This window comes from Mastigoproctus giganteus, chromosome 4 (assembly GCF_048544385.1).
Source record: "Mastigoproctus giganteus isolate SK-2022 chromosome 4, ASM4854438v1, whole genome shotgun sequence".
Taxonomy (NCBI): domain Eukaryota; kingdom Metazoa; phylum Arthropoda; class Arachnida; order Uropygi; family Thelyphonidae; genus Mastigoproctus; species Mastigoproctus giganteus.
The window spans coordinates 217,971,933-217,999,525 of NC_143578.1; the positions used below are offsets into that span (position 1 = coordinate 217,971,933).

General features: G+C 34.8%; 1 protein-coding gene across 2 annotated transcripts in view; it reads right to left on the reverse strand.

The window, feature by feature from the left end:
- The window catches only part of LOC150087408 (BTB/POZ domain-containing protein KCTD9), a 100,610-nt gene that overhangs the window by 30,117 nt on the left and 42,900 nt on the right, over positions 1-27,593 (reverse strand). For both annotated transcript variants that reach the window (XM_090372048.1, XM_090372049.1), the window contains exons 7-9: positions 23,213-23,308; positions 9,603-9,752; positions 3,147-3,252 (exon numbers count right to left, since the gene is read on the reverse strand). In XM_090372048.1, coding sequence (XP_090228174.1) covers positions 3,147-3,252; positions 9,603-9,752; positions 23,213-23,308 — 352 coding nt within the window. The remainder of the gene's footprint in view (positions 1-3,146; positions 3,253-9,602; positions 9,753-23,212; positions 23,309-27,593) is intronic.

Sequence of the window (27,593 nt, forward strand, 5' to 3'; positions counted from 1 at the left end):
TTAGTCTTAACTGCAGCCAATGGACCAAGGCATTATCAAGAATTTGAAAATGCACTACCGAAGGTGCATACTGAAAAAAATTATACTGAGAATAGAAGCCAACAAACCTACAGATTCTGTTAGAGATTTGTGGACGTGCATATCAGAGTTGGCAAACGAATGGAGTCAAGATGTGACGGAAACAATGATTAAGAATTGTTTCGCAAAAGCAGGTTTTGCTAAAATGCTAATTAACAGAGATGAGAGGGATGAACAGTGGAGAAATTGTTCTTGAAGAATTTTTAGGAGTTGATAATGATGTCATAGCTGAATATCCGAGTGACTCCAACATTTTGGAGTGTACTTTTGGAGCCAATTTTTTTGGAGTGTAAGAACTAGTGACAATATCAACTCCCCTGACTTCTGGGATATATGTCAGTGGCATGTTCCACTTCCTTCCTTATGAGCCGCCCCTCTTCTTCAGCTACAACGGAACAGGCTGAAGTTCTTACAACACAAGCCCTGCTAATGATCGGAGTTGATCTCCTGAAATTCGTTTCGGATTGCAATTACAGGCGCTCGTTGGCCGAACTTGTTCCCCTTTTGTTTGGCCCCCTGATGTCGACTGTTACTGATATCTCCACTTGCTATCTCCTATGAGGCGCAGAACGGCACGTCACAGGCAAATCGATGAACTGTTTCACAAGAAAATGCTATACCGAACATCAATTTGGCACTGTGAAATATTCTGACTTGTGTTCTGAAATATGTGCTCTGTACATATGAATCAAGATATGTGTACATATCTTGGTGTATATCTGCCTTATACTCATATCTATTGAATAGTTAATGCTACATTTTTAAGTTAATTTAATGTTATGTTATTTTTTTGTTATACTGTACATATTTTTATATTACCCTATATCTTTGTCAAGCCCCTGGCCTCCTAGCTGTGGCGGGCACATTATTGTATCTATAGTATACAATAAAGATTTTCTTTAATATCGACGATGAGTTGGATGAAAATGAGGGCAATATTAAACTTTCCAAACAAATGTTGGCAGGATTTGAAACTTTGCATCAAGGTCTTCAGTGGGAAGAAAATGTAACAGAAAATATATCTGACAGTGTTTAAAGTTTAAACAAATGTGAATATTTTTATGAACAGTGTACAGTAGAATCCAGTGTACAACAAAAAATAAACAAATATTTTACGACATAATTCTTAAAAGTATACTAATAAATTGTGAGCATCATGTAAGTAGTCATTTCTTAATATGCATCTATTAATAAATTGTTTTAAAATGTTAGAAAATTTATTCATTCCCACTTCTTTCCCATCTTTTACTATATTTCTGAATTTACAGTATTTTTCATTGTTGAAAAGGTTATATTTCTTTATAATGAAATTTCTGTATAACAAATGTTTTCAAGGGAATGATTGATTTTGTTATATAGTGGTCCGACTGCATATAATAAATCTGTGGCATTTTTGTAGATAAACAAATATTCTTTGCTGAGACTTATTTAAGTACAAGATCATTTAACTAGTATCAAGATGCTTTTAACCATGTCTTTAGTAGATACGTTTGTGCAAAGTGGTCACATTTGTGACTGTAAGCAAGCAAGAGACCAATGCTAATTCCTTGAGGTGGAACAAAAAAAAAAAAAAAAAAAAAAACAGTGGCGTGACGAATGAGTTGCCTTCTAAAACCTCAAAAGTTAAGTAGACACGTAATTGTTATAAAAAAAGACTATATGAAGACATCTAGACAGATGTCAGTGTTGCAAGGGTAACTTCTATCTGATAAATGAAAAACTTCATCATTGGTTTCTGAGAACCATTCACTAGACAGACATGTTACATGAAACAGGGTTTCATCTATTTGGCTATTTCAAAACTCATATGCAATATAAAGATTTATTTTGATTTGAGGAAACCCTCAATATTGAATGTTATGAAAACACCAATTATAGTTAGTAAAACTGCTATGATTTACTAAATGGGCTTAGCATACTGTACTATACGACAAGAGAATTTCTAAAAACATTTCAGAAGACAGTGAAATAAAATCATTTTATCACTTCAAAATATCACAGCTGTAGCCACTCTGATCACTTCAAAATATCACAGCTGTAGCCACTCTGATCACTTCACATAAATTCTCCAGATTTTCACCTTGTATATTTGGTAAAAGATGTGTATTTTATGTAGTGCAGTGAGAGTAAACTTTTTTGTCCTACATGCCAAAAATAAGCTGAAACAAAAATATGACAATTTTCATGTGCCATAAATAGCATACTATAATACTGTTCAGTTATAGCCTAGTTTTGGCACTGCCTTTAAGACCGCATAATTACATTTTCATATGAGAAAGAAATAAAATAAGGAAGAAAAAATTACTAAGAAGACATTACCTATTTTGAAATATATTTCAGATAAGGTTGTTGATATTTTTTGTGTGTGTTAAAAACATGCATTAAAAAATAAAATCAAAAAGAAAGTTGGCATGTAATTATAATGTAAAAAAGCAAACTTTTAAATGTTCCATTTTGGAAAGGATAGGCAAGCGGGCTGAGGCATATGTATCAAATTGAGTAAAATGCACAGCAGTAAGCATTCCGTGTCTTTCAATTCATTTTAATGCATGACTCTGTCTGCTCGCCTAGCCTTTCTGAAATGGAGCATTTACAAGTTTGCCTTTACATGTTATAATTATTTGTCATCTTTCTTTCTGATTTTATTCTTTCATGCAAGTTTTTTTCTATATTTTAAACTGACAACCTATCATTAAAAATGGATGTCTTAGTAAATTTACTTTTTTTTTTTTTGTTTTTTTTTTTGTCTGCCTTATTTTAATCCATCTTTCTCATATGAAAACACATAATCACGCAGTCTTAGAAGTGAGTTGCTTTCAAATAAAAGCTTTGCTATTTATAATAAAACACTATCACAACTGTAAATGTTTTAATGAAATTGTGCTGCAATGACAGGTATGTACAGAAACTGAATTGTACATCCAGGAAAATGGATTTTTTTTTAGTTATTAATCCTAATCAGGAAGAATGTAGAATCCTTCTGTTGATGAACAATTACATTGCTTTACACTGTTCAGAAATAAAGTTTGAAATAAATTATGTTACAGAAGTAATGACAGTTTACACACCTTCCATATTAGCTCTATTTCCAGCAGGATCTTCCATATTACATGAACGGAGGTTTGCACCCTCAAGATTGGCACATAACATTTTCACACCTTGCAGTACTGCACCCTGCAATATGACAAGAAGAAAAAAAAGTATGGTTACATTCAATAACACATTAAAATAAATTTTAATATATTCAAATGATTTAAAAATGTTCAAAAACTATTTCTGCCAATAATGTTTCAAAAATTTATTGCATATTTTAAAAATAAGCATTATTTGGACTGAAGCAAACATACAAGTGAATGAAGTAATATGAACTTATTACTCGTGAGTTACTGTAAAAAAAGAGCCCTATTAAACCATCAAATTAGTATAACATACTAATGCAACAAGTTAAGGTTATACTTGGCAAGGGTCGATTCTGCTATCTGTGTACCAAGATACTTTAACATTCAAAATAAAATCATAAAATGAAAGAACAAACTAAAGTAACACTTACTTTTCTTCTCAGACGGGGAGTCGCCATCTGAGGAGACACGCACTCATACTCACCAAAGGAAGAGTATCACATCTTTCACAATAATTAAAATAAAGACAGGAAACTCAGAAAGTCTACTTCTTCCGGGGAAGATCAAGCCTTGATCTTCCCCGGAAGAAGTTATTCATGAGAAGTTATTCAGGAAAGGGTGAATTCACCAGAGGTGAATTAAACTCTGGCAATGAGCTAGATGATTTTGTAATAACTGAGAGGAAAGTGGAGGAGAAATTGTTCAAGATAAACATAAAAAAGGCACCCGGGGTGGATGGAATCTATCCAGTTATATTAAAGGAGGCAGCAAAGGAAGTAAGCAAACCCTTAGCCATAATTATGAGAGCTTCCTTGGACTCAGGGGAGGTACCCATGGACTGGAGATGTGCAAACGTGACCCCAATTCACAAAGGATGATCAAAGGGCGGCACAAGTAATTATAGACCTGTTAGTTTAACTTCTGTTACAGGGAAATTAATGGAGGCACTGGTTAAAGAAACACTGCAGGATCATCTAGACAAGACTTCAGTTATAGCTTGGACACAGTATGGTTTTGTTAAGGGGAAGTCTTGTCTGACCAATTTGATTGGATACTATGATGTGGTCACAAAGGAACTGAATGCAGGGAATAACTTTGATATCATATATTTGGATCTTAGAAAAGCTTTTGATACTGTTGCACATGGAAGACTGCTACACAAATTGGAGTAGTGTGGCATTGGAGGCAAATTGCTGCTATGGATAAAGGGATTGTTGAGTGGGAGAAGACAGAGAGTGGTAATCAATCGACACTGCTCTTCATGGACTAATGTTATTAGTGGAGTCCATCACGGTTCAGTGTTTGGTCCATTGTTGTTTTCTGTATTTATAAATGATATTGATGATGGTATATCAGGCTTAATGTCCAAGTTTGCAGAAGATACGAAGGTTGGCAGGGTTGTTAAGGACACTAATGAGTACGCTACAGAAATACACTGCTGCAACAGGATCTAGAAAAGTTGAGCTGATGGGCAAATGAAGTTTAACATTGACAAAAGTAAAGTACTACATATGGGAAGCAGTAATCCCAGAGTAACATATCAATTCTGTGGTACCATACTGACAGTGGTAGAGAATGAAAAGGACCTGGGGGTAAATGTGCAGGCAGATATGAAGTTTTCTGAGCAGTGCAGATGGTCTGCAAGAGTAGCTCATGGTGTCTTGTCAGTGATATACAGGAATTTTTCTAGCAGGGATAAGGAGCCGATTATCCCCTTATATAAGGCAATGGTCAGGCTACACCTCGAGTACTGTATAAAGACTGGTCTGGAGGCCTCATTTTAAGAAGGATGTAGAACTGTTGGAACGATTAGTGAATGGAACAAAGGGTTGCTCTTATGAAGAAAGGCTTAAGTTTTGCAAATTACAGTGTCTGGAGACTAGGCACCTGCGAGGTGATCTGATTGAGGTGTATAAAGCCTTGAATGGTTTGTGCATGCTCAGTGCGTATGGGATTCTTCCTCTTGCTCAGAATAATCGTCTGAGAGGGCATAAATTCAAATTGAGGAAAGACGGTTGTAGGACAGATGTGCAGAAGTTTGCCTTTAGTCAGCGGGTGGTTGATTGGTGGAACAAATTTCCATCTGTATAAGGCAATGGTCAGGCTACACCTCGAGTACTGTATAAGGACTCGTCTGGAGGCCTCATTTTAAGAAGGATGTAGATGGTCAGATCTACAACTGTCGCTGTAGACAAATATTTGGAGCGAGTGGATGGGTGAAATAAGGTTTTTTTTTTTTTTTTTGTTGTGGAAGTTGATAGCCTAAATAAATTTAAGGCTAAGCTGAACAGGTATTTGGAATGAAGGGAGGGGTGAAGTGGAAACAGTTTTTTTTTGGCTGATACTGCATAAGCTTGCTTTGTTGCATCGTATGCCTCTACTAATGCTAATGTCCATATATGATCCACATATATAGAACAAAAAGTAACAAACAAACTGAGCTTCAAAATGTAAACCTAACATATACCATGGCCACTGCCCTGTATAATTTAAAATGAACAAATTATATATAAAAAAAAAAAAAAAAAAAAAAAAGATATTTTCACATTGACTCCACCAATCAATAGGACTAAAACAAATGCATTAACCTTAAATTAATTCACAATCAATTGGATGAGCAAATAAAATTAATCAATTATAATGAAGTTCATTAAATCAAATCAAATGACAGAATGAATTAAGTCATAATGAATAAAATGAGGTGCAGAGTGGACATGGCATATGTTATGTTTATGTTTTTAAGTTCAATTTTTCATTACTTTTTGTTCTGTATCTAGATTGTATAGGAACATCTGTTGATATCTGTTCTATATCTGATCATATAGAGGCATTTCTATATGAGAGCATGCATATATGTACACACACAGTTGACATCAGTAACAACAATGGGATTGAGACCAGCAAAATATTGTTATTATAACTGAAACTGAGATTAAGAGTGAAAAAAACTTAAGAAATATTTTATGTAATTTTCAGCATAATGTATAGGAATACCTTGACAGGTGCAGGTGATATGATCCTCAAAAATATGTGGTTGGCAAGGCTAAGAAAATTTCTATGGTTGGCCCATAGAAAATAGGAGTTTAGGTGGAAACAATAAATGTACCAATACAAAAAAATATGGTAACAGGTATCAAATATATATATATATAAAAAAAAAACCATAGTGAACTCCATTTTTGATTTACACAACATTAAAATGATAAAGTTTATCAAGTAAGTACTTTTATCTTTTGTACCAGTGTTATTATTTTCCTGGCTCTTTTCACACATTCACTTTCCACACTTCTTGAACATTTAGAGGCCATAATAAAGATAAAATATATGTTATTTTACAACAAAAAAAAGTACACCAACATTGAAAGAGTTATGAAAACAAATCAAAAATACATCCAGAAAAATACATATTAGTAAAAAATACAAAAATCAAGAGAGGTAGCAACATTTCAAACCACAACACTGCATTTATAGTACTGAAGAGTGAGTCATTTAGAAGATAGTGTAAACAAATTCTGTCCCTCTGCAATACCCACAATCTGCAGGAGGTAAGAGCAATAATTATCATGATCTTTTGTTTAAGGAGACTGAACCAAACACAAAACAAATTGTAAAATTTTGGTATGCGAAAATAAAACTATTATCTCTAATCTACAATTGATAAAACTATTATCTCAAATCTACATTTTTTAACATAAAGTACATCAATAATGTACTTTATGTTAAAAAATGCAATTTATTCAAAATTTATTATTAATATATAGTTAAAAGTGAAAAAAACATCAGAGAAACCATACAGTATGTTAACTGTATGAAAATCTGTATTCAAAAGTTTGATTAATATGCATTTGCAGGCATATTAATTATTTGTTAAAAAAAAAAAAAAAAAAAAAAATCACCTTCCACATGTTTTTCAGCTGACTTCCAATTCCATTTTTCTTACAGGTGATGTTATCAAAATAAATAAATTTCCTTATGTTTACAACATTTAGCACTTCTTTTACAGTTCACAAGTTGATCTCTGGATCACCCTCTTCTTCTTCATTACCTTCGTTATTTCCCATCTGTTTTGTCGAACCATCTATAATTTCTTCATCTGCTGGCTCTTCCAAAGCTTCGTGTCATCTCATCTACATCAATAAAATTATTAACTTCATCAACCTTCATAATATCTTCCACACTGCTGAAGCATTTAATCAATTTCTGACAGATAAATTACATCATCTTCAATAGGAATTGTCCATATGATTTCCTGGGAAAGGTCGAGTCATGGCAGGCAAAAACCTTACATGCTTAAAGAAATCAACATTTTATGGGTAATGCTCTCCTAAAATTTTTAGATTATGAGAATAACCTCAAAAATTTGGTAGAGCATTACCCCAAATGGTTTAATATTTCTCTCCTGCATCCAGAAGAGAAATATTAAACCATTTAACTCTTGGTTGCTTGTTTGGTGGCTAGTGCTACTGAAATTATTTTACTTCAACTTAACTGTTTTTCACAGTGCCTCTAAAAGGTGCTGAAAGCCATCACTTTATTGGATGATCCATTTTTTTTTTTTTTTTGGTAATATCAAAAACCATCAAGTTGTTTTTGACCACCTGCAAGCAACCACTGGCAGATTAAGCTTTATTCAGCTGGATGTTTGATAAACACTACTCTCTCGTACCATAGTTATTTAAAAGATGTTTTACACAATGCAAGTTTTAGGGTATCATTTTCTTTGTATAATAAACCAGAAACTTTACTTAAAGGAGAGGGCAAGCATAAATTCATACATTAAATGCAGTTTATATTAACTAGTGTCACGAAAATTGCGTGACAGCAAATATACTGTGTATTTCCTTCGGAATGAGGTTACATTACCATCAGTTTAGTTTTAAAGGAAATTACTTGCAGATAAAGTTAAGTGCTCATTCAAAGCAAGCAAATCACTTCCTGAGGTTAAAGAAAGATTGCTTTATCAAAAACTTAATCTTCTTATAATTGGAGATAAATCATTCACAATGGAAGTTTCTGGGATTATTCAAATTTTAACTTTTACAGGGAGGTAAAAATTAAATGTACACCTTAATACAATGTACATTTATGATATCACAAAAAAAAAAAAAAAAAATCAATCCTTTCTGGTCAATGAATTTCCCAAAGCCTTGTTTTTTTTTTTTATATGAAAACCCCAAACATGAAAGGCATCAAAACCTATAATACTAGTACCATGCATGGGTTGAAGATGGGGAGGGAAGGGATGCCGGAAACTTTGCTCTGGTGACTAAACACGGGTTTCACCACTTCAAGCCTCCAATAAGCAAAGTGAAATTACACAACTTATTAAGTGATTCACAACTTTGCTGGCCAGAGAAAAACTTCTACAATCCAGTCTATAACTCTTTCCTCTTTAGATTTAATTCATGCTCCTTTGTGATATTAATATCATAAAAATTTCATCTTCATTCAATTTATTATCTCCCTCCCCACCCAAGCCTTCTATAAACCTCAAACAGATCTCTTCTAAAGTACCTAGTTACCACGTTTATAGCACACATAATCAGAATCTCTCTCTCATATGGATGCCTCTTTTCGAATCTTACTAGACACAATGCCAATGTTTCAAGAAGCTCAAGTTTTTAGGTGTAGCCTACACACCTAGAAGCAGAATGCAATTGTACAATTGGCTTTTTGCCATATACAGTGAAATCATAATCTCTACATGCAGCAAGCTGTTGTTTGTTTGGAGTATTAGCAACTAAGGCCATATTGCTCCGGGATATGGGTAGTCATTCCCTGACCTTTCTGCATCCTCCGTATTTGGTGGTGATGGGCTCGAACCCTGGCCTAATCAAGAAGCGTGTGCCATGCACTGCTGCTCCTTCCCACCTGGCTATGGAGGCGCCATGCAGCAAGCAGCTGTTTGATAATTCATCAGTATGAGTGTCCTCCCCCCTCACCAGCTGCCAGCATTGCATGGAAAACTTCATTTGCCTGGTTCCACAAACCTCAAATCCTTTTATAATCTCTGCCCCTGTAAAACCCCTGCATTTTGCATTAAAATGTAGCTGCCAGTCATCTGACCAATACTGAAGTTTATCCATGCAGCAGCCCACCAAAGGAGCACTGTTTGCCATTGTTTTAATGGGTATTTTTATTCTTTCTATTTAATTTAATTAATCTCTTCAGTACATTAAATAAACATTGATAAGATTATTTGCTATAAAAAAGAGGTTATTTTACCATAAAAGAAGGTTTAAACTTATTTTTAGAAATAAAGACATAATGGAAGCAGATTCTACATTCTTTTACACTCTGTTTAAGCTAGGTTCAAAACTGACTTCACTATTTTAAAATTTATTCAACATTAAGTATCATTATATCTTTACAAAAAAATAAGAAAAATAGTAAATAAAAATATACCTCCAGATTTGCATGTGAAAGATCAGCACGCTCCAGGCAGCAGTAACTGAGGTTAGCACCAGTCAGTTTTGCTTGATGAAGGTTGGCATATTTAAAATTAATGTGCCTTAAGTCTAAACGAGATAAGTCTGCTCCTGCCAAGTTTACTCCCTAAATAAGATATAATAATTATAGTATACATGCATAAAAATTACTTCAAAAAATAAAAAGAGAAATCACTAAAATGTGTATATTCTCACTCACTCACTCACACACACACACACACAAGAAAATTCCTAATTCTTTGTTCAACTCTTTTATCAGAGATGTCAGCATAGAGTGCCTGTTGTCTTCACATCTGTCTGTCTGTCTACATGTGATAAATCGATTCCCAGCAGATGGATTTTCATGAAATTTTATATTTGGCTCTTTCAGAAATATTTGTCAAGCTATCCTAAATTTTGTTAAAATTTGGAATGTCTTGACAAAGAAAAGAAAAGAAATCTGGTAATTATTGATTTCTTTGTCCGTCCATCCATCTGCATGTAACAACTTGACCCCCAGTGGATAGATTTTCATGAAATTTTATATTTGGCTCTTCTAGAAAGATTTGTAGAATCTTCCCAAAATTATGCTAATAAATATCCTGCAATTATTTCTTTCTTTCTTTTTTTCTTTTCATTTTTTCATGTATTTTGTATTGAAGCATTGGATATTATGTTTGTTGCCACATGCTTTTGCTTTACCTGGGGGCAATATAATAGATACAGAGAAATGAAATAAATGTTCTCCATTCCCACACAAAAGTCATTGCTTTTGCTCATACTTGCTCATACTTGCACATTATGATGAAAGCTGTTGTTGCACCAAAAAATAAAAAAATAATAAAAAATCCCCAAAACTGATAATAATTAGCATAGGCACATGATGCAAGAAAGCAAGCTTATATAGCATCAGCAAAAAAAACAAAAAAACAAACCAAATCTAATTTCACCCATCCACTCACTTCAGATGTTTGTCTAATTCTGCCTTAAATCTATTTAAGCTATCAACTTCTACAACGACAGACGGAAGTTTGTTCCAGCAATCAACCATATACCAGCTAAAGGCAAACTTCCACACATCTACCCAACTGTTTTTCCTCAATTTGAATTTATGCCCTCTCAGGTGATTATTCTGAGCAAGAGAAAGAATCCCATCAGCATTGAGCATGCTCAAACCATTCAAGGCTTTATACACCTCAATCAGATCACCCCGCAGGTGCCTAGTCTCCAGGCACTGTAATTTGCAAAACTTAAGCCTTTCTTCGTAAGACCAACCCTTTGTTCCATTCATTAATCTTCTTGTCCTTCTCTGCACTCGCTCAGTAGCTCTACATCCTTCCTAATATGAGGCCTCCAGACCAATATACAATACTGAAAGTGTGGCCTCATTGCCTTATACAAGGGGATAATCACCTCCTTATCCTTGCTAGAAAAATTGCTGTATATCATTGACAAGACACCATGAGCTATTCTTGCAGACCGTCTGCACTGCTCAGAAAACTTCGTATCTGCTTGCACAATTACCCCCGGGTCATTTTCATTTTCTACTACTGTCAGTGTAGTACCACACAGTTGATACGTTACTCTAGGGTTACTGCTTCCCATTTGCAGTACTTTACATTTGTAAATGTTAAACCTCAATTGCCACCTCTCAGCCCATCTGCTCAACTTTTCTAGATCCTGTCACAGCAGTGTACTGTCATGAGTGTAATTAACAACCCTTCCAACCTTCGTATCATCTGGAAACTTTGACATTAAGCCTGATATACCATCATCAATATTATTAATAAATAAGAAAACAACAATGGACCCAACACTGAACCCTGAGGGATTCCACTAATAACATTAGTCCACAAAGAGCAGTGTCCATTGATTACCACTCTCTGTCTTCTCCCATTCAATCATCCCTTTATCCATAGCAGCAATTTGCCTCCAATGCCAACACTGCTCCAATTTGTGCAGCAGTCTTCCATGTGCAACAGTATCAAAAGCCTTTCTAAGATGGATTATATATGATATCAAAGTTATTCCCTGCATCCAGTTCGTTTGTGACCGCATCATAGTATCCAATTAAATTGGACAGACAAGATTTCCCCGTAACAAAACCATGCTGTGTCCGAGCTATAACTGAACTCTTGTCTAGATGATCCTGCAGTGCTTCTTTAACAAGTGCCGCCATTAATTTCCCTGGAACAGAAGTTAAACTAACAGGTCTATAATTACTTTTGTCACCCTTTGATCCTCCTTTGTGAATTGGGGTCACATTTGCACATCTCCAGTCCATGGGTACCTCCCCCAAGTCCAAGGAAGCTCTCATATTTATGGCTAAGGGTTTGCTTACTTCCTTTGCTGTCTCTTTTAATATAACTGGATAGATCCCATCCACCCCAGGTGCCTTTCTTATGTTTATATTCAACAATTTCTCTTCAACTTTGCTCAGTTATTACAAAATCATCTAGCTTACTGCCAGAGTTTAATTCACCTCCGGCATTCCCCCTCCCTGAATAACTCCTCATGTGTGAATGTAGATGCAAAATACTCATTTAGTTTGTTAGCTACCTGAGCAGGATTATCAACAGTCGAACCATCGAATCCAGTGGACCAATCTGATTCATCTCCTTCCTTCTGGTTATTGGAGTGTACATATGTAAAGAAATCTTTGCTGTTTTTCTTTGCATCCTTTGCTAAAGATTTCTCATAATTTGGCTTTGCCTGCCTACCTTGTCTCATTAGTTCATCTGACATCCATTTAGGCCTAAACCTTTAACAATATTTTTTAGTTGGTATGAAAAGCCTAGTAGCTTCCAAGATTAATTCTTGGAGTGCTTCCCATTTTGAATTTGCTGTTGGTAACATCATCAGTTAGTCCCATTGTAATTTAAATACTGTCTCAGACCTCCGTAGTCACCTTTACGAAAGCAAAAACCCTTCTTTACCCCTGATGGTAGTTAAGTCTTTGAGTAAATCCCACTTCAGCACACTGTGATCACTGCTATCTAGTGGTTCCTTTATCTGCAGATTCTTAATGCACGAAGAATCACTACTGATAATCAAATCAAGAGTATTACTCCCTCTAGTTGCCTCCTGAACATGCTGCTGTAGAAAACAATCATCAAATAAATCCAGTGAGTGACCAAACCACAAATTCAGTCTATATCCAGGAAATTAAAATCCCCCATTATAAGACTCTCTGATTTACTGGCCCACTCTATTTCCCCGTACAGTTGTTTATTATACTCATCACTCATTAGGCCTATAACACACTGCTATTCTCAATTTTGATTTCCCAGTGCTTATGCAACACCAAACTGACTCCATACTGCACTGTCCAGCTACGTCGACTGGCTGTATTTCCTTGGATTTTATGTGTTGTTGTTGTTATTTGGTTTTTAGGAGCATTAGCAACTAAGGCCATATTGCTCCGGGATATGCGGTGGTCATTCCTGACCTTTCCGCATCCTCCGTATTTGGTGGTGACGGGCTCGAACCCCGGTCTAATCAAGAGGCGTGTGCTATGCACTGCTGCTCCTTCCCACCTGGCTACGGAGGCGAGGGGATTTTATGTGTTTCTTAATTAATAGCATAACCCCTCCTCCCTTCCTATCCTGGCTATCCTTCTTGTACACATTGTACTCCCCAGATTCCATTTCTGCATTCCTTATATCTGTGTGACACCACATCTCTGATGTCCCAACAATATCTGCCTTTGATGTTTTCATCAACATAATACCAACATTCTACCTAACTTTCTTGTTTGGTAAACTCTGTACTTTTGTACAACAAAACCTGCCTAAAACAGTTCCTGCAAGAAAGTGAAAACTGTCTTAAATGGAAAAATTTCCCATTCCTGTGGAAAAACTTGACTAACACATGTAAAACTATTACTATTAAACAGAACCTGTCAAATGCAGAAAGAAAAAAAAGACATAAATTGAAGAATACCATGACATAAATTCAAGTTTCATTGCAAATACGTTGCTCGTTGATCATAATGCATGCCCTAAACTTACCAGCATTAAAAATTGGAATGCTATTGTATTGCACACTGCAGTCATTATAATTTCCTTGAGCTACTTGACTGCAGCCTCCTCAATCAATGTCATCTGTGCACTACATAAGGATTAGAAATCATTAAGGCTAACAAGTCACCCCTCGAGAAAAACCATGCAACTCGTATGTTTTAAAATATGGGGTATTCACAGGTACTACCAGGTGCTTTTGTTTGAATGTTGTATGACTTAAAATTCAGTTACACTTAAAATTCAGTTTCATAGGTTCCATGAACCCCCTGTCAGATTGGACTTTTTAGACTGCAACATATTACAGTACCCTACTATGGAACTGGCATACGATGATCAAAGCAGTTGCTGCTCTGAACTCTATAATTCATTTGTACTGTAGCAAAAGGATTGTTTATTCAATAAAAATATTAACTACTGTAGTCCTCTAGGTTGAAATTCATCACTCCAAAAACCCCTACAGCCTGTGTTTTTATACTTGTGCCATTATGGTGAAGTATTTTTATTTCTCAAGTACAAACTGAGGTTGTGCCCTACCTGTATAATTATCATGATAATTTAATATTTAACGCAATATTAGAGTAATGAGCATGTATCAGATTAATGAATAATGTATTAGAGTAATCAGTTCTAAGAAACATCAATTAATGGACAAAAAATAAATTAATTAATTAATTGAAGCTAGTGAAAAGGAGAAACTGAATGCAAAGACAATGATAAAGAAATTCAGTACTGGGAAACATGGAAATAAAAAATGAGCAGCTTAATAGTAATGGCTCTGTCAAAATGAAACTGAGAAAGAGAGGCAATGAAGACAGAAATAATACAGTGTGGGAGTGGTTTGAACTTTTGTAAACATGAGAACTAAAAATTGCTTATTTCAGGGACAATTCTTCAAGGGTAAGCAAATTCAGTGTCATAAAAGAAATGAATAGAGATTAAAGAAATGTTAATAAAGAAACTATTTCAAACTAGACTATAAAGTCTTCCTATTTTGGAAGATATGAATATAAAAAAAAAAAAAAAAAAAAAAAAAGTTGTTTTTTCATGTAGTTGCAAGTAAAATTCTCTGCATGAAAGGTGAAAAAGTGTATTAGGAATAAACGTTCCAAGAATAATGCATTTCTTCTGTGGTTTTATAGCCACATAAATGAAAAAGCCTCTAATTATAAGGAAGTTGAAAGAACTTCCTGTTGTTTGAAAATAAAAAAGGCACAGATAACAAACAGTTAATGGAGGACCAGCTAACAGAATTTAATATAAGGATAAAACAACAAAACAGGAAAATTCTTTTATTTTCAGACAATAGAATATATAACACTGAGTTTGTTCCAATGTTAAACTCACAATGTTTCCTCTAAATACTATTAGCATCCTTCAGTCAACAGACTAAGGAATTATCTGTGCCTTTTTTTTTTTTTTTTATTTCCAAATACACTAATGTACTATTAAAACATTGTTTTCTTCTAATTAACACTGTCTAAAATAGAAATTTCTCTTGGTTCCATGAAATAATTGGCCACTAATGTGGAATCCTTGTTCCCTGTTACATGCCACTGTACAACTGTAGAAGCAATAAAGCAAGTTTTGCTGGAGATAGCAAGATTATGTTTTCAGAAAGTAGTTTCCAACATGTAGCTAGGCAGAGAATGATGTAAATGAGGCAGCAATGATAATCTATGAGATGTGCTCAATCAGATCAACTCTAGGAATATTAAAGTTGAAGATTATGTTAATATTAATGCTATCAAAACAGTAACTTACTCCTACCCAAAAACTGAATGAAACTGTTGACACCACCAATGATATGCAGAAAGCTGATGAGGAAAAATTATACAAGAATTCATTCACTTGCATAATTACCATGAAGCAATAAAACATATTAAAGTATTACAGGCCTTTGCGCTCGCTCTCTCTCTCTCTCTCTCTCTCTCTCTCTCTCTCTCTCTCTCTCTCTCTCTCTCTCTCTCTCTCTCTCTCAGATTGACTATAAGTTGTTTGGACTGGAGAGAAGTACTCAGATGTTTATGGAGAACTATGCTACAACCCCAAGAAAGTTATGTGCAAAATACACTAATGTACTATTGGACAAGATAAGAAAAAATGGAAACATTCTGTGTTTTCTTTTAGTCAACAAAATTAATGAATTGTAATGAAAATCTAGGTTATGGTATTGCCAAATTTGTCATAAATACTGAATACACACCATGAATGGGGAGTACTGTATAAGCATTTTTTGCTCTGTAGTAAATTTCTAGTAATGCCTTGTTATAGTTAGAACTTTGTGAAATGTAATAAAGTGGAATAAATGAAATAGTGTGGAAGTGGTTTATAAGCATGAGGGCTAGAAAATTTCATATTTCAGGGATGATTCTTCAAGGACAAGCAAAGCAAGTCACAGAGCAACATATTAAAAGAAATTAATGGAGAAGCAGGAAATATTAAAGAGGAAATTGTTGCAGACTGGACTGTCTTTCATTATGTGCAAAACATGCAAATGCACTACTGGGCAAAGTAAGAATAAAAGGTAGAAGCATTGTGTTTTCTTCTAATCAACACTATCTAAAATAGAAATTTCTCTTGGTCCCTTGAAATTTTGTCTTTGACAGGTGTATAAGTAAATCTGTAAATTACTGTATAAGTAAAACCTATCCAAGACAGATTTCACAAAATAACTAAAACTCTAGGATACCAACCTATACTCTATATTCTATCCTTTATAGTACATTCATTTTTATTGTCCTTGTTCTTTCCATGGATATTTCAATAAGTTCTGTTGTCCAAAATAGCATCTATAATTCTTTCAATCTTCTTCTTCTTAGCCTGTCTGATTAAGCAAGCAAACAATAAAAAAAAAAAAAAAAAACTCCACTTCAACTCCATTTCATCAACTGAGTTCCAAACTAACCAAATTCACTTTTATTCTTCTTTCCCCACCCCCCACCATAGCTACCTCAATTCTTTGGAACAACTTTCCTTCACATGAATTTCCAGAAAAACCACAAAAGTTATATGAAAATTTGATTTGGATGAATGTTTTAATCAGACAATAAGCAAAATACATTTTGCCCTGCAGTGTAGTCTCTGTTATATTTTACATAGTTCCTCTGGTTGCAAACCAATGAATGTATTCAAGAGAAGAATTCTTGAGTCCATATTCAGTGGCTAGAAAAGAACAATCACTCACCACTAAGTTTGGTAAGGGATGGAAAGTGAAACTAAATTATTCAAACTGAATTTCCTATATCATCAGCACAGAATGCATACTACGAGGGCAGGTACAGTCAAGCTATTGGTACACAACACTTTGACAATACTTTCTAATAATTCTTGAATTTCTTACTTTGATTAGCCTCTAGCTAGCATTAATAATGAAATTCTGAATCCCAACATAATGGCTTTTATAACACAAATAAGCATCAAGGATTACCCAGAGAAAACCAACTGTCAATCTTTTTAATGCAAGAGGAGCCAATCCCAATATTTAAATCAATCAAACTGAGATAAGTTAATCTAATCAGATTTATCTGGATTGATTTCCAGATTAAACTAACTGCTTTTATATAATAGTTGAGAATTGAGACAGCAGAAATATCAGTAGGCTTTAAGGCCAACTAAGACTCCGAGCTATCACAAACCATATTTGAAAGAGTGGAAGACAGGTTTTCACCCTGAATGATATGTGAATCAAAAATCAAATTCCAGTCAACTAAGTTACTAGTTGACTGGAATCTCCATTTGAAGACATGATTCTATGGAAATTAGTTTTGGCTTCTCATTTCAGGCATACAGGACATTATCTTCTTGGTGAAACTATCTTTCCCAGAACATTATCCATTAATTTTTATGAAATGAGAAAAAATTTAAACTGTATTTTGTCAAAGAATACATTCTAATCTTTGAATTCTTGCAAAGTGTGAGCAAAAAATTCCTTTACCATTCACATGTGGCAAAACAGCCAAAAGCATCAACACCAACTGAATTAAAGAAAAACATAAATTTCAATCTATAATTATGACAGCCTATTTCAACGAAATCATTAAATGACTTTTCAACAGGCACTTTTCTTAGCTAGTTGAAAATTCTGTGTGTAGGTAATTCTAATTTGGTATACCAAAATTTGCAATCATTGGATTTGCCTCTTGCAAATCCACTCCTGATTTATAAATAGGGGAACGATATCTTATATAACACGAACCAAATTCGCTTATGCACGATTCACCTTTGTGTTTACAAGAAATGGCAGTCGAACGCAGAATCACCCCAACCGAACGCAACACGATAGGAATGAAGAGAAGATTCTGAAAATGTATTTATGTTTTTATATCAGTGAAGGGGAAACACATTTCACCATAATAACATAAAAACCCACACAATTCCAGCTATCGGTATAATCGCAAATGCAATTAGATCGAGTTTACTATCAGTTTATAACAGATTCCACTAACAGAAACGTAAATGGAAATTGTTTTTATTGTTTTATGGTAGTAACCCCTAGAAATGTGCTTTAGTAAAATGTGAGGTGTTAATAGTGTATCTCAGCCTTTACGGTGTTGTTTATTCAGTTGCTACACGCGCGCAGCTTTGTTTATGTATATCAAGCGTGCCTCCTCGTTTTGTAATTGTTCTTTCTTCCCTAAAAATGAGTAAAATACTTAAAAGGTGTGAAAAGGAAGCATCCTGGTGAAGACACTGCAGATTCAGAGAGAAAAAGAAAAGCAATATCGATAAACAGAGGTGGACTGGATCAAAAATTGTTACCCGGGAAAATTTAGTGGCCTCATACTATGGTTTATGGCCAAAATCACACCGGCCTCCGCCCACCGGGGTTTCCCCGGTAAGGCTTATAGCCAGTCCCCCTCTGTCGATAGAGAAAAAATATGAAATTGTGAAACACTTTGAGCGAAATGAAAGACCATGTGATATTGCACGTGCTACAGACCTAAATGAGGCAACCCCAAGAATTACAAAGAATGCAGAGAAAATAAAAACAACTTTAATAGCAGGAACAACTCAAAGTGTAATTAAAATCCATTAGATTAAGACACAAAGAATTGGAAGAGATGGAACAGCTGTCATCTGTTTGGACAGAAAAAAATCAAACAAAAAACAAGTTTGCTCACGATAGAAGCAAAAGCATTACCAATATTTTATTACGTAATAGTCGTAATAAAATGCGTAAGTATTTTATTACGATTATTTATTGTGTTTGGTAATGTTTTGGTTACAAATGTGTGTTCAATCTTGGGTGGTCGGCACCTAACCCCATTTTTCCCATAGGGCCTGTTGTTTATTGCACGATTTTGCATTGCACGATTGTTTCTAGGAACGCAACTATCGTGCTATACGAGGACTGACTGTACTCTTTATCATACAGGTTACTAGTATTAGCCATATGATGCAAGAAAGCTCCAGTCTTTTGCTGCACCAGCCAAAAAATAAATATATAATAAATTATATAATAATAAATTTTTCCTGTCTATGGACAAAAATTAAACCTCAAAACTTTTCCAAATGAACTGCAGGATATCAATAATCACTGTGCTACCAAAGAAATATACACATTTCATCCAAAATATTACTAATTATAACTTAGTTTTTTTATAAATTCTGAAGAATATAAAATATATATAAAATACATCCTATCAAGTAGAAGGCATAGGGAAGCTCAGAGAAAAAAAGAACCTTTTTGAATATAAGTTTCAAAAAAATATGAGTAGATTTCTACCCCACACACACACCAACCATAGGTTAAGTACATGTCCTCTGGTTTATGCCACCTACAAAAGCAAAAAAAAAAAAAAAAAAAGAAATCCATTTTTTTTTTTTTGGTGTTTCAGCACTTACCCTCCTCATGGGTCTTTGGTAATACCGGTGCAGTTTGTGCTTACATTCTTAGAAGATAGTAAGCGACGTTAATATTGCATTATTTTTAGATTGTACTTCATTCCAGGTCAAGTGAGCACTTTGTTTTGTAACTTTTTTTCTTCTCTCTCTCTCTCTCTCTCTCTCTCTCTTTTTTTTTATTTATTTTTTTTTAACTACTTTCCTGTACACACCTCTGATTATACTGAAGTAGCCTTTCTTTATGTATTTTATTTGGCATTCATCATCATATCATCAGCCATTTTCAATTCACTGAAGGATGGAGGCCTCTCCAGCAACTTTCCAGTTCCTTATGTTTTGTGCAATGTCCATCCTTTTACTACCCACAAATTCATGAATTTCACTGTCCATCTCCGTTGTCTTCTAGGTTTTCTCTTAGCTCCTTTTGGTACCATTCTGTTATTTTCTTAGTCCATCTGTCATCATGTCTTCAAGCTATGTGTCTTGCCCAAGACCATTTTAGTTCTTTAGTTTTGATAAGAATGTCCTTTACTGGAGTTTGCTGCCTAATCCATGTTTCTCTTCTTATCTAACAGTCTGATTCCCAATAGGATTCGTTCCATTCTTCGCTGTGAAGTTCTCAGCTTCTCTTCCATTCTTTTGGTGAGTGCCCAAGTTTCACTTCCACAAGTCATGGTGGGGAGTATACATTGGTTCATTATTTTACGTTTCAGACAAATTGGGATATTGCTCCTCAGTTTGTGATTATATTTCCTGAATGCTATCCATCCAAAATTTATTCTTCTCTTGACTTCCATCCATTTATCATTATTACAGCTAATGACTTGCCCCAGATAAGTATATGACTCCACCTTTTCAATTACTGCTCCTTCAATCATTATATCCCTTTCTGTGGCATACTTGTTTATCATTCTCTGCATAACTGATTAAGATTTTCCTCTAATTCTTTGGGATTGTGGCTTATGACCACAATGTCATCTGCAAATCGTAAATGGTTTAGATACTCTCCATTCACATTGACTCCTATCTGCAACCAGTCTAATCTTCTGAAAGCTTCCTCAAGGGCAGCAGTAAATAACTTTGGAGATATTGTGTCTCCTTGTTGAACTCCTTTCTCAATTTTAAATTTATTACTGTCTTTGTCTAGTCTAATAAAGGAGGTAGCATTCTCATATATTTTCTTTAAAATCATAATATATGGGGTATCTATGCCTTGCCTTTCCAGTGCCCGAAACATTGCCTTATGCTGTACGGAGTCAAATGCCTTTTCATAATCCACAAATGCTAGGCATAGTGGTGTTTTATATTCATTTCCTTTCTCCATTAGCTGTGACATTACGTGAAGGTGATCCATAGTTGAGAACCCTGTCCTAAAGCCAACTTGCTCTTTCATTTGATTCTCATCAAGTATTCTTTTTAATCTGTTAGTAATGACCCTTGTGAACAACTTGTAGATGTGGGATAACAAGCTAATTGTTCTATAATTTCCAATTTCTGATTTATCTCCTTTCTTATGCAGCAAAACTATGATTGCATTATTCCACTCTTTAGGCACGACACCTTTTCTAATGCATTTTGTGAAGAGTCTTGCCAGTTTTTGTGTCATGTCTCTTTCTCCCAATTTTAACAGCTCTACAGTAACTTCATCTTTCCCCGGGGCTTTCTGATTCTTCATTTTCTGCAATGCATGTTCTACCTCATCAGGAAGATTATCAGGTACGTTGTATGTGTTACTAATTTGCGATCCATCTTCACCACTGCTGGAATCATTCCCTCACTCCTTGTATAACTCTTTATAGTAGTCTTCTGTTATTTGAATTATGCCTTCTCTGCTATTCATAAGTTTGCTATTCTTCAGTTTCAGTATAATTTATCTTTCTGTATTACTGCTCATGACTGCTGATTTAAATCCTTTGTTTTCCCTTAATGCTTGTTCTACTTTTCTTGTGTTAAATTTTTTTATGTATTCTCTCTTAGTTCTAATGGCTCTCTCTTTCTAGTGGCTTTGCATTACTCAGTATACTCAATTTTCTCCCCATCAGTGTTTTTCTTGCTCTTCATTTGTCGTCTTCAGTTCATCATGACAAGTGTTTCTTGATTGATTTTTTCTTCTTTGGATTTCTTTTTACCTATAGGTTTCTTGGGCTTTATCACTTTCAGAAAGTTATACTATTCCTAGTTGATATCTTGGTCCTGAACAGTCTGCAGAAGCTCAAACTTGTTCTTAAGTTACAGTACATACTGCGTTTTTGCCTCTTCTGTTATCTCAAAGACATTTGTATTATTTACTCGAGTCAGTTTTTTTCCTTTCTTTTCTTACATCTATATCAAGTGTGCACCTTACCATTCTGTGATCACTTCCAACATTTACCTTATTCAGGACGGTAACATCATTCACGGTATATCTTCTGTTAGTGCGGATGAAGTTGATTTTATTAGTTGTTAATCCATTTAGGCTCTTCCATGTCCACTTTCTGTTCACCCTTTTCTTGAAAAAATGTTCATTACTGACATTCCTCTAGATTCTGCAAATTCCACAAGTCTTTCGCCTCTTTCATTTCTTTCACCAACACCAAAATTTCCTACAGTTCCCCTTTCTGCACTGTTTTGTCTCTTTCCAACCTTAGCATTGAAGTCCCACATAATGATAGTGTAGTGAGTTTTCTGTTCATCTAGAAGACTCTCAATTTCAGTTTACATTTCTTCATCATCATGGCTCGATGTTGGTGCATAAATTATTATAACCTTTAGCTTATATCTCTTAGAAATCCTGAAAAGTAGTCTTGACACCCTTGGTGATGTACTTTTGAATTCTAAAATTTTGTTTTTTATATCTTTATGGACCAGAAAGCCAACTCCTCAATTTACATTTTCTAATTCCTTTTCCAGCTCTAGTATCCTGTCTTCACTGATGAGCGATCTTACATTGTAAGAGGCCAAGTTCAGTTTCCGTGCATGCCAGCCTGATCGTACTCAGAGATTCTTAGCACACTCTGCTTCCACTCTGATCCTCTTGCTGCCGTAAGAGGTGGAGTGAAAGCTGCTGGGGACTGATGGCCATTTGTTTTGTCTTACTGTCATGTGTTGGAGGGTTTGGTCTTTTCCTTTTCATGCTGACCAGGCATCTTGAAGAGAACCACTCTACACATTTGTTGCCACCTAAGTGATGTAACAGGGCTTACCATCGAGGTGTGCATGGGTGGATTTTAGGGAGGCAGGCCAACCGGACTTCTAAACCTTCCGAAATAGGAAGATATTGGATCCATCAGTGTTTTAGACTGAGTGTCATTAGGTGAGCATTAGTTTTAGACTGAGTGTCATTAGGTGAGCATTAGTTTTAGACTGAGTGTCATTAGGTGAGATTAAATGTGTTTATATTCATTCAAGCCTTAAATACCTTGATCTAATTCCCACATAGAGAGACACCTTATCTTGCGAATTTGCAACCCAAAAAAAGTTGCGTGTATTCACACACACACACACACACACACACACACACACACACACACACACACACACACACACACACACACACACTTCTTTTCATTCTCCTCCTCCTCCTCCTCCTCTATAGGAATACCCTTTTATAACAATAGCTAACTCGTTTCACTTATTTTGATTCTATGGTACATATAAATATCATAAACTACATTTGACAGTAACTGATTTTCTAACAACTGCTTTGTAAAATAATCAGCAAGCAAATATGAGATATACTGACCTGGAATCTTAACTCTGCAGTGTGAGATGTAGAAATCAGGACATTCACAACTTCTCTGCGAGTCAAAGGTGTGTGGTCAGATGAACCCTGTTCTTCCTGTAACAAATATATTCACATATCAGTGTTAACCAGACAGTGCAAAGAAACAAGAGCTTTTGTTGCACTAGTTGGAAAACAAAAAAAAAAAAAAAAAAAGCCAACAATTGTTAATGTGTTAAACATTGAAACATTGAATAAATAAATTCAATGATAAAAAAAAAAAAAAACACAGCTGGAATGTGAAGAAAATTACAGAACTTATTATAATTTTCGAACATTCAAATCTTTTTTGGAGAAGATTGCTTAAACTGAATAGTAGCCAGAACAATAACACTAACCAACAATTTTAAACTTTTTTTTTCGATAACATGAATGAAATCAATTAATTTTGACTAAGTAGTGGCTTCGTGCTCCTTTTTTTCTAAAAATTGTGAATTTTTACTTATCTAAATGTGCTTGACTACTTTTCTTGAAAATTAATTGCTTGATATAGATGACAACTAGTAAACATTCCAAATGATAAAAAAATAACATATTTAAACTTTATAAGTACCTATTTGGATTTAAGTAAGCAATTAACCCACAAAAGTGGAGGCAAAAATAGGAAATCTTACTACTTAGTCATTTTTAACTCTTATGAATAGAATGGTCCTCCCTTATCACAAACCAGCTATAGTCACCCATCATTGCTGGATCCCATCATCCTTGATACCTCTGCTCCATAGTGTGGATATCTTGGTGGAATCATTCCCCCTGCTCTTCACTGACAGATCCCAAGTGCATCGTCAGCAATATTTGGAATCCTAACTTTTGATAGTTATGCAACAATTCTTCCATCAACTCTTTATAGTTCTCTACATTTTTATTCCCTAAAAACCCACTAACAACAGCTCTGAAGGATTTCCATGCAGCTAATTCAATGGCATTAAGTTTAGTTTCAAAGATTTCATCCTTTAAAAGCCACCTAATTTGTGGGCCTACGAATATACCCTCCCTCAACTTTGCACCACTAATTTTTGGAAACTGGCTTTTAAGTACTCAAAACCTTCACTATTTTTATCCACAGCTTTTAAAAAAATTTTCATGAGCCCAACTTAATGTGCAAAGAATGCAGAAGAACAATTTCAGGTTTCACTAAAGGTGTGCATTTTATGACGATTTTTCTGGAAATATATTCTTCTCTGATGGACGATTCTTTTCACAATATAATGTTATTCTACTGCTTGACTATCCCATAAACACAGGAAACAACAATACTTAGTAAAACCACCCTGTAGTCCAAGCAACAAAGTAATTACTTTTAAATCACCACAGATTTTCCAACAATATTTCTTATAGTTTAAGGCATTTAATAGCAATGACATACTAACGTAGGTGTTTCTTTCATAGTCACTGAATGAGTCACTGGGACCGACGGCTTGATATTACCATTGTGTAGCAAAACTGCTTTTAAACTGAGTTTAGAAAAATCAGTGAATAATCTCCATTCTTCAGGATTGCATTCAAACCCTAGTTCATCCATCAATCTGTTTACATCTTTGCAGACACAAAGAGAACCTTCCATTTGATAATAACCCACAAACTTTTCATTTCAGTTTCTAAACACAGAAATCTTCATGGTTTATGCCAGCAAATTCCACGTTATAACCTAGATCCTAATAGCTCAGCCTATTGCTTTGAAAGATTTAAATCCCTAACCAAATCATTAAGTTCACTTTGCTCAATTAAATGTGGGGTTTGTCATTTTCAGGATTGTAACTAGGATCGGCAGACATTGAGGAGGCAGGTATGGGCTCTAGTGACTCTTGCTCTTCTTCTTCCAGAATAGTGATTTCTTCACAACTAGGTGGAGGAATAGGAATGAGGAGTTTCGGTGTGTGTGGCACTGATCTTATGAATGGAAGGTTGGGGTATTTTATTTTAACTCTATTTTTCCTTGAAAACCCTTTAGTATTTGTGAAGCAGAAATAACAATTTTCAAGGTGACTTGTTGGTTCTCGCCAGATCACTGGAACAGCAAAAGGCATTTCGGAATTGTTCCCTTTCATCCATTCAGTCAGATTTACATAGCATACTATACAGCACATATGTGGCGCCCACCTTTCATCCCGATCACCCACATGACAACCAAAATAAAAATAATAAGCTTGTTTCACTTTGTATGTGATTGATCAACATTGCAACTTCACTGTAAATTGTCCAAAAACATAACAAAAACTGTTTGGCAAATTAATGCATGCATGGCATTTTCACTCCACTTCACGTTTTCACAAGGCTGATGGAACTTTAAAACACCACATGTTTTAATTCGATCTTACAAATCGAAACTAAATGTACATTTAAGGGCTAAAGATAGCTTGTAAACAAGTTATCTTTCACAGAGCGTCTGGCAGCTGTAAATATAGTAGGGTCCAAACATGCTACCACATAATAAGGATTATAGCAATATAACTCAGAGTGGCCACTCGTCAGGGCCATAAAACTAAAAAGAGGTATTAGTATACCATTAAACAACACAGATATGTCTCTTTTCTTACAATAAATTCGACCAGGAAAGGTACAGAGTGCGATGTTGGATGGTTTTGTTGATTTAGCCAATTGCAAGCTACTGATTTACATGAGTATTATAAACATATACATAACAAAACTACTAATGAGGTAAGACAGACAAAAGCTAAGAACAAGAAAATCACTAAAAAAGAGAGGTAAGAATAGGTACTTTGCAACAATTTTTACAATTTTCTAATAAATTTATATGCTTATAAATTTATTAGAAATTTATATGCTTATTAATTTATATATTAAAGACCATACAGACTACTAAGTGATTAGTGGCAAGAGTCAGACTGCTGTAAATTAAGTGACACAGTCGAAGCTCTATAAGTCTTTTTCTCATTCCCCACAGGGAAATGAGAAAAATGGTTGTTATATCAGAAGGACATTATATTGATTGTTCATAAAATCATCAGCAACAAAACAAGTGAAAGTTTGAACGTTGAATGTAATTCTATTAATACAATATAGTATAATCTTATTTATAATATATACTACAGTATGATTACAATTAAATTGCAAATTTCACTACATAGGCTACATACCTATCAAGAGAATTGTTTCAAACAGCGTGTTTCAAAACACGCTGTTTAAATGGTACAGCATGTTTTAAAAGAGAATTATGAAGGTGCATGATAGCAGTTATTTCACTTTCAGTTAGGCTGCGCTTGAAAAAAAAAATCAATGAACAAGTTCTAATTCTTGATGAGAATTTTTCACTGAAACTTCTTGTTCAACCACAGTAGGTTCCTCATTTTCATCACTACAAATTTCAGAAGATTCCATTACATCTGCATTGAGTTTCCTCTTCATTCATTTATATCTTGAAATGTTCAATGTCTGCATCCACTTCTGCATAATCTTTGAAGCTTAAGTTTTCCTGTAAGTTTAGGTGATGATGCACATGCTCAAATATTTCTTCCCTATTATCGGACTGTCTTTGCAATTAATAAAGGAAGAAGCATGTGAAACTTCACACACTGCATCACAGGATCAACTGGTCAGTTTTACTTCACTGGTAGGAAAAATCATGAAAGCAATGATCAAGAGTGCAGTACAGAATCATTTATATTGAAATGAAATTCTATCACAGCATGGTTTTGTAAAAAGAAAAATCATGTTTAAACAAGCTTTCTGACTATTTTGACACTGTTTTCATTGTTTTCAACATTGTTTACCTGGATTACAGCAAAGCATTTTACTCAGTCCTGTACAGGATGTTACTGTATAAGTAGGTTATTGTTGGAATCACAGGAAAAATCCTTATATGGATCACAAGATAGGTGCAAGGCAGGAGACAGAGGACTGTGATTAATGGTTATTCTTTAGATTGGGTTAAGGTAAGAAGTGGGGGGGTTCCCCAAGGATCAATACAGGGACCACTGTTGTTTTTGATTTTCTTATGTGATATTCACAAAAAGATATGAGGCATGATATCAAAATTTTTAGATTATGTCAAGACTGGTAGAGTAGTTAATGAACAGTACCAAGCAACATTCTTCGGGATGACTCAGGGATGGTCAGAAATGTGGCATCTGTGTTTTCACATTGTAAAATGCACAGTCTTACACTTGGGGAATAGCAAATCCAAAATAACTTATATAAACTTGGTGGAGCTAGGATATGTTGGACATGAAGTTCAGCATAGGCAGGCAGCAAGGAAGGCCCATGGTGTCCTATGAATGATTTATCAAACATATGCTTGTAGAGATAGGGAGGTCATAATCTCACTGTATAAGGTAATTGTAAAATTGCACTTGAAATACTGTGTTCAAGTATAGAAATCATT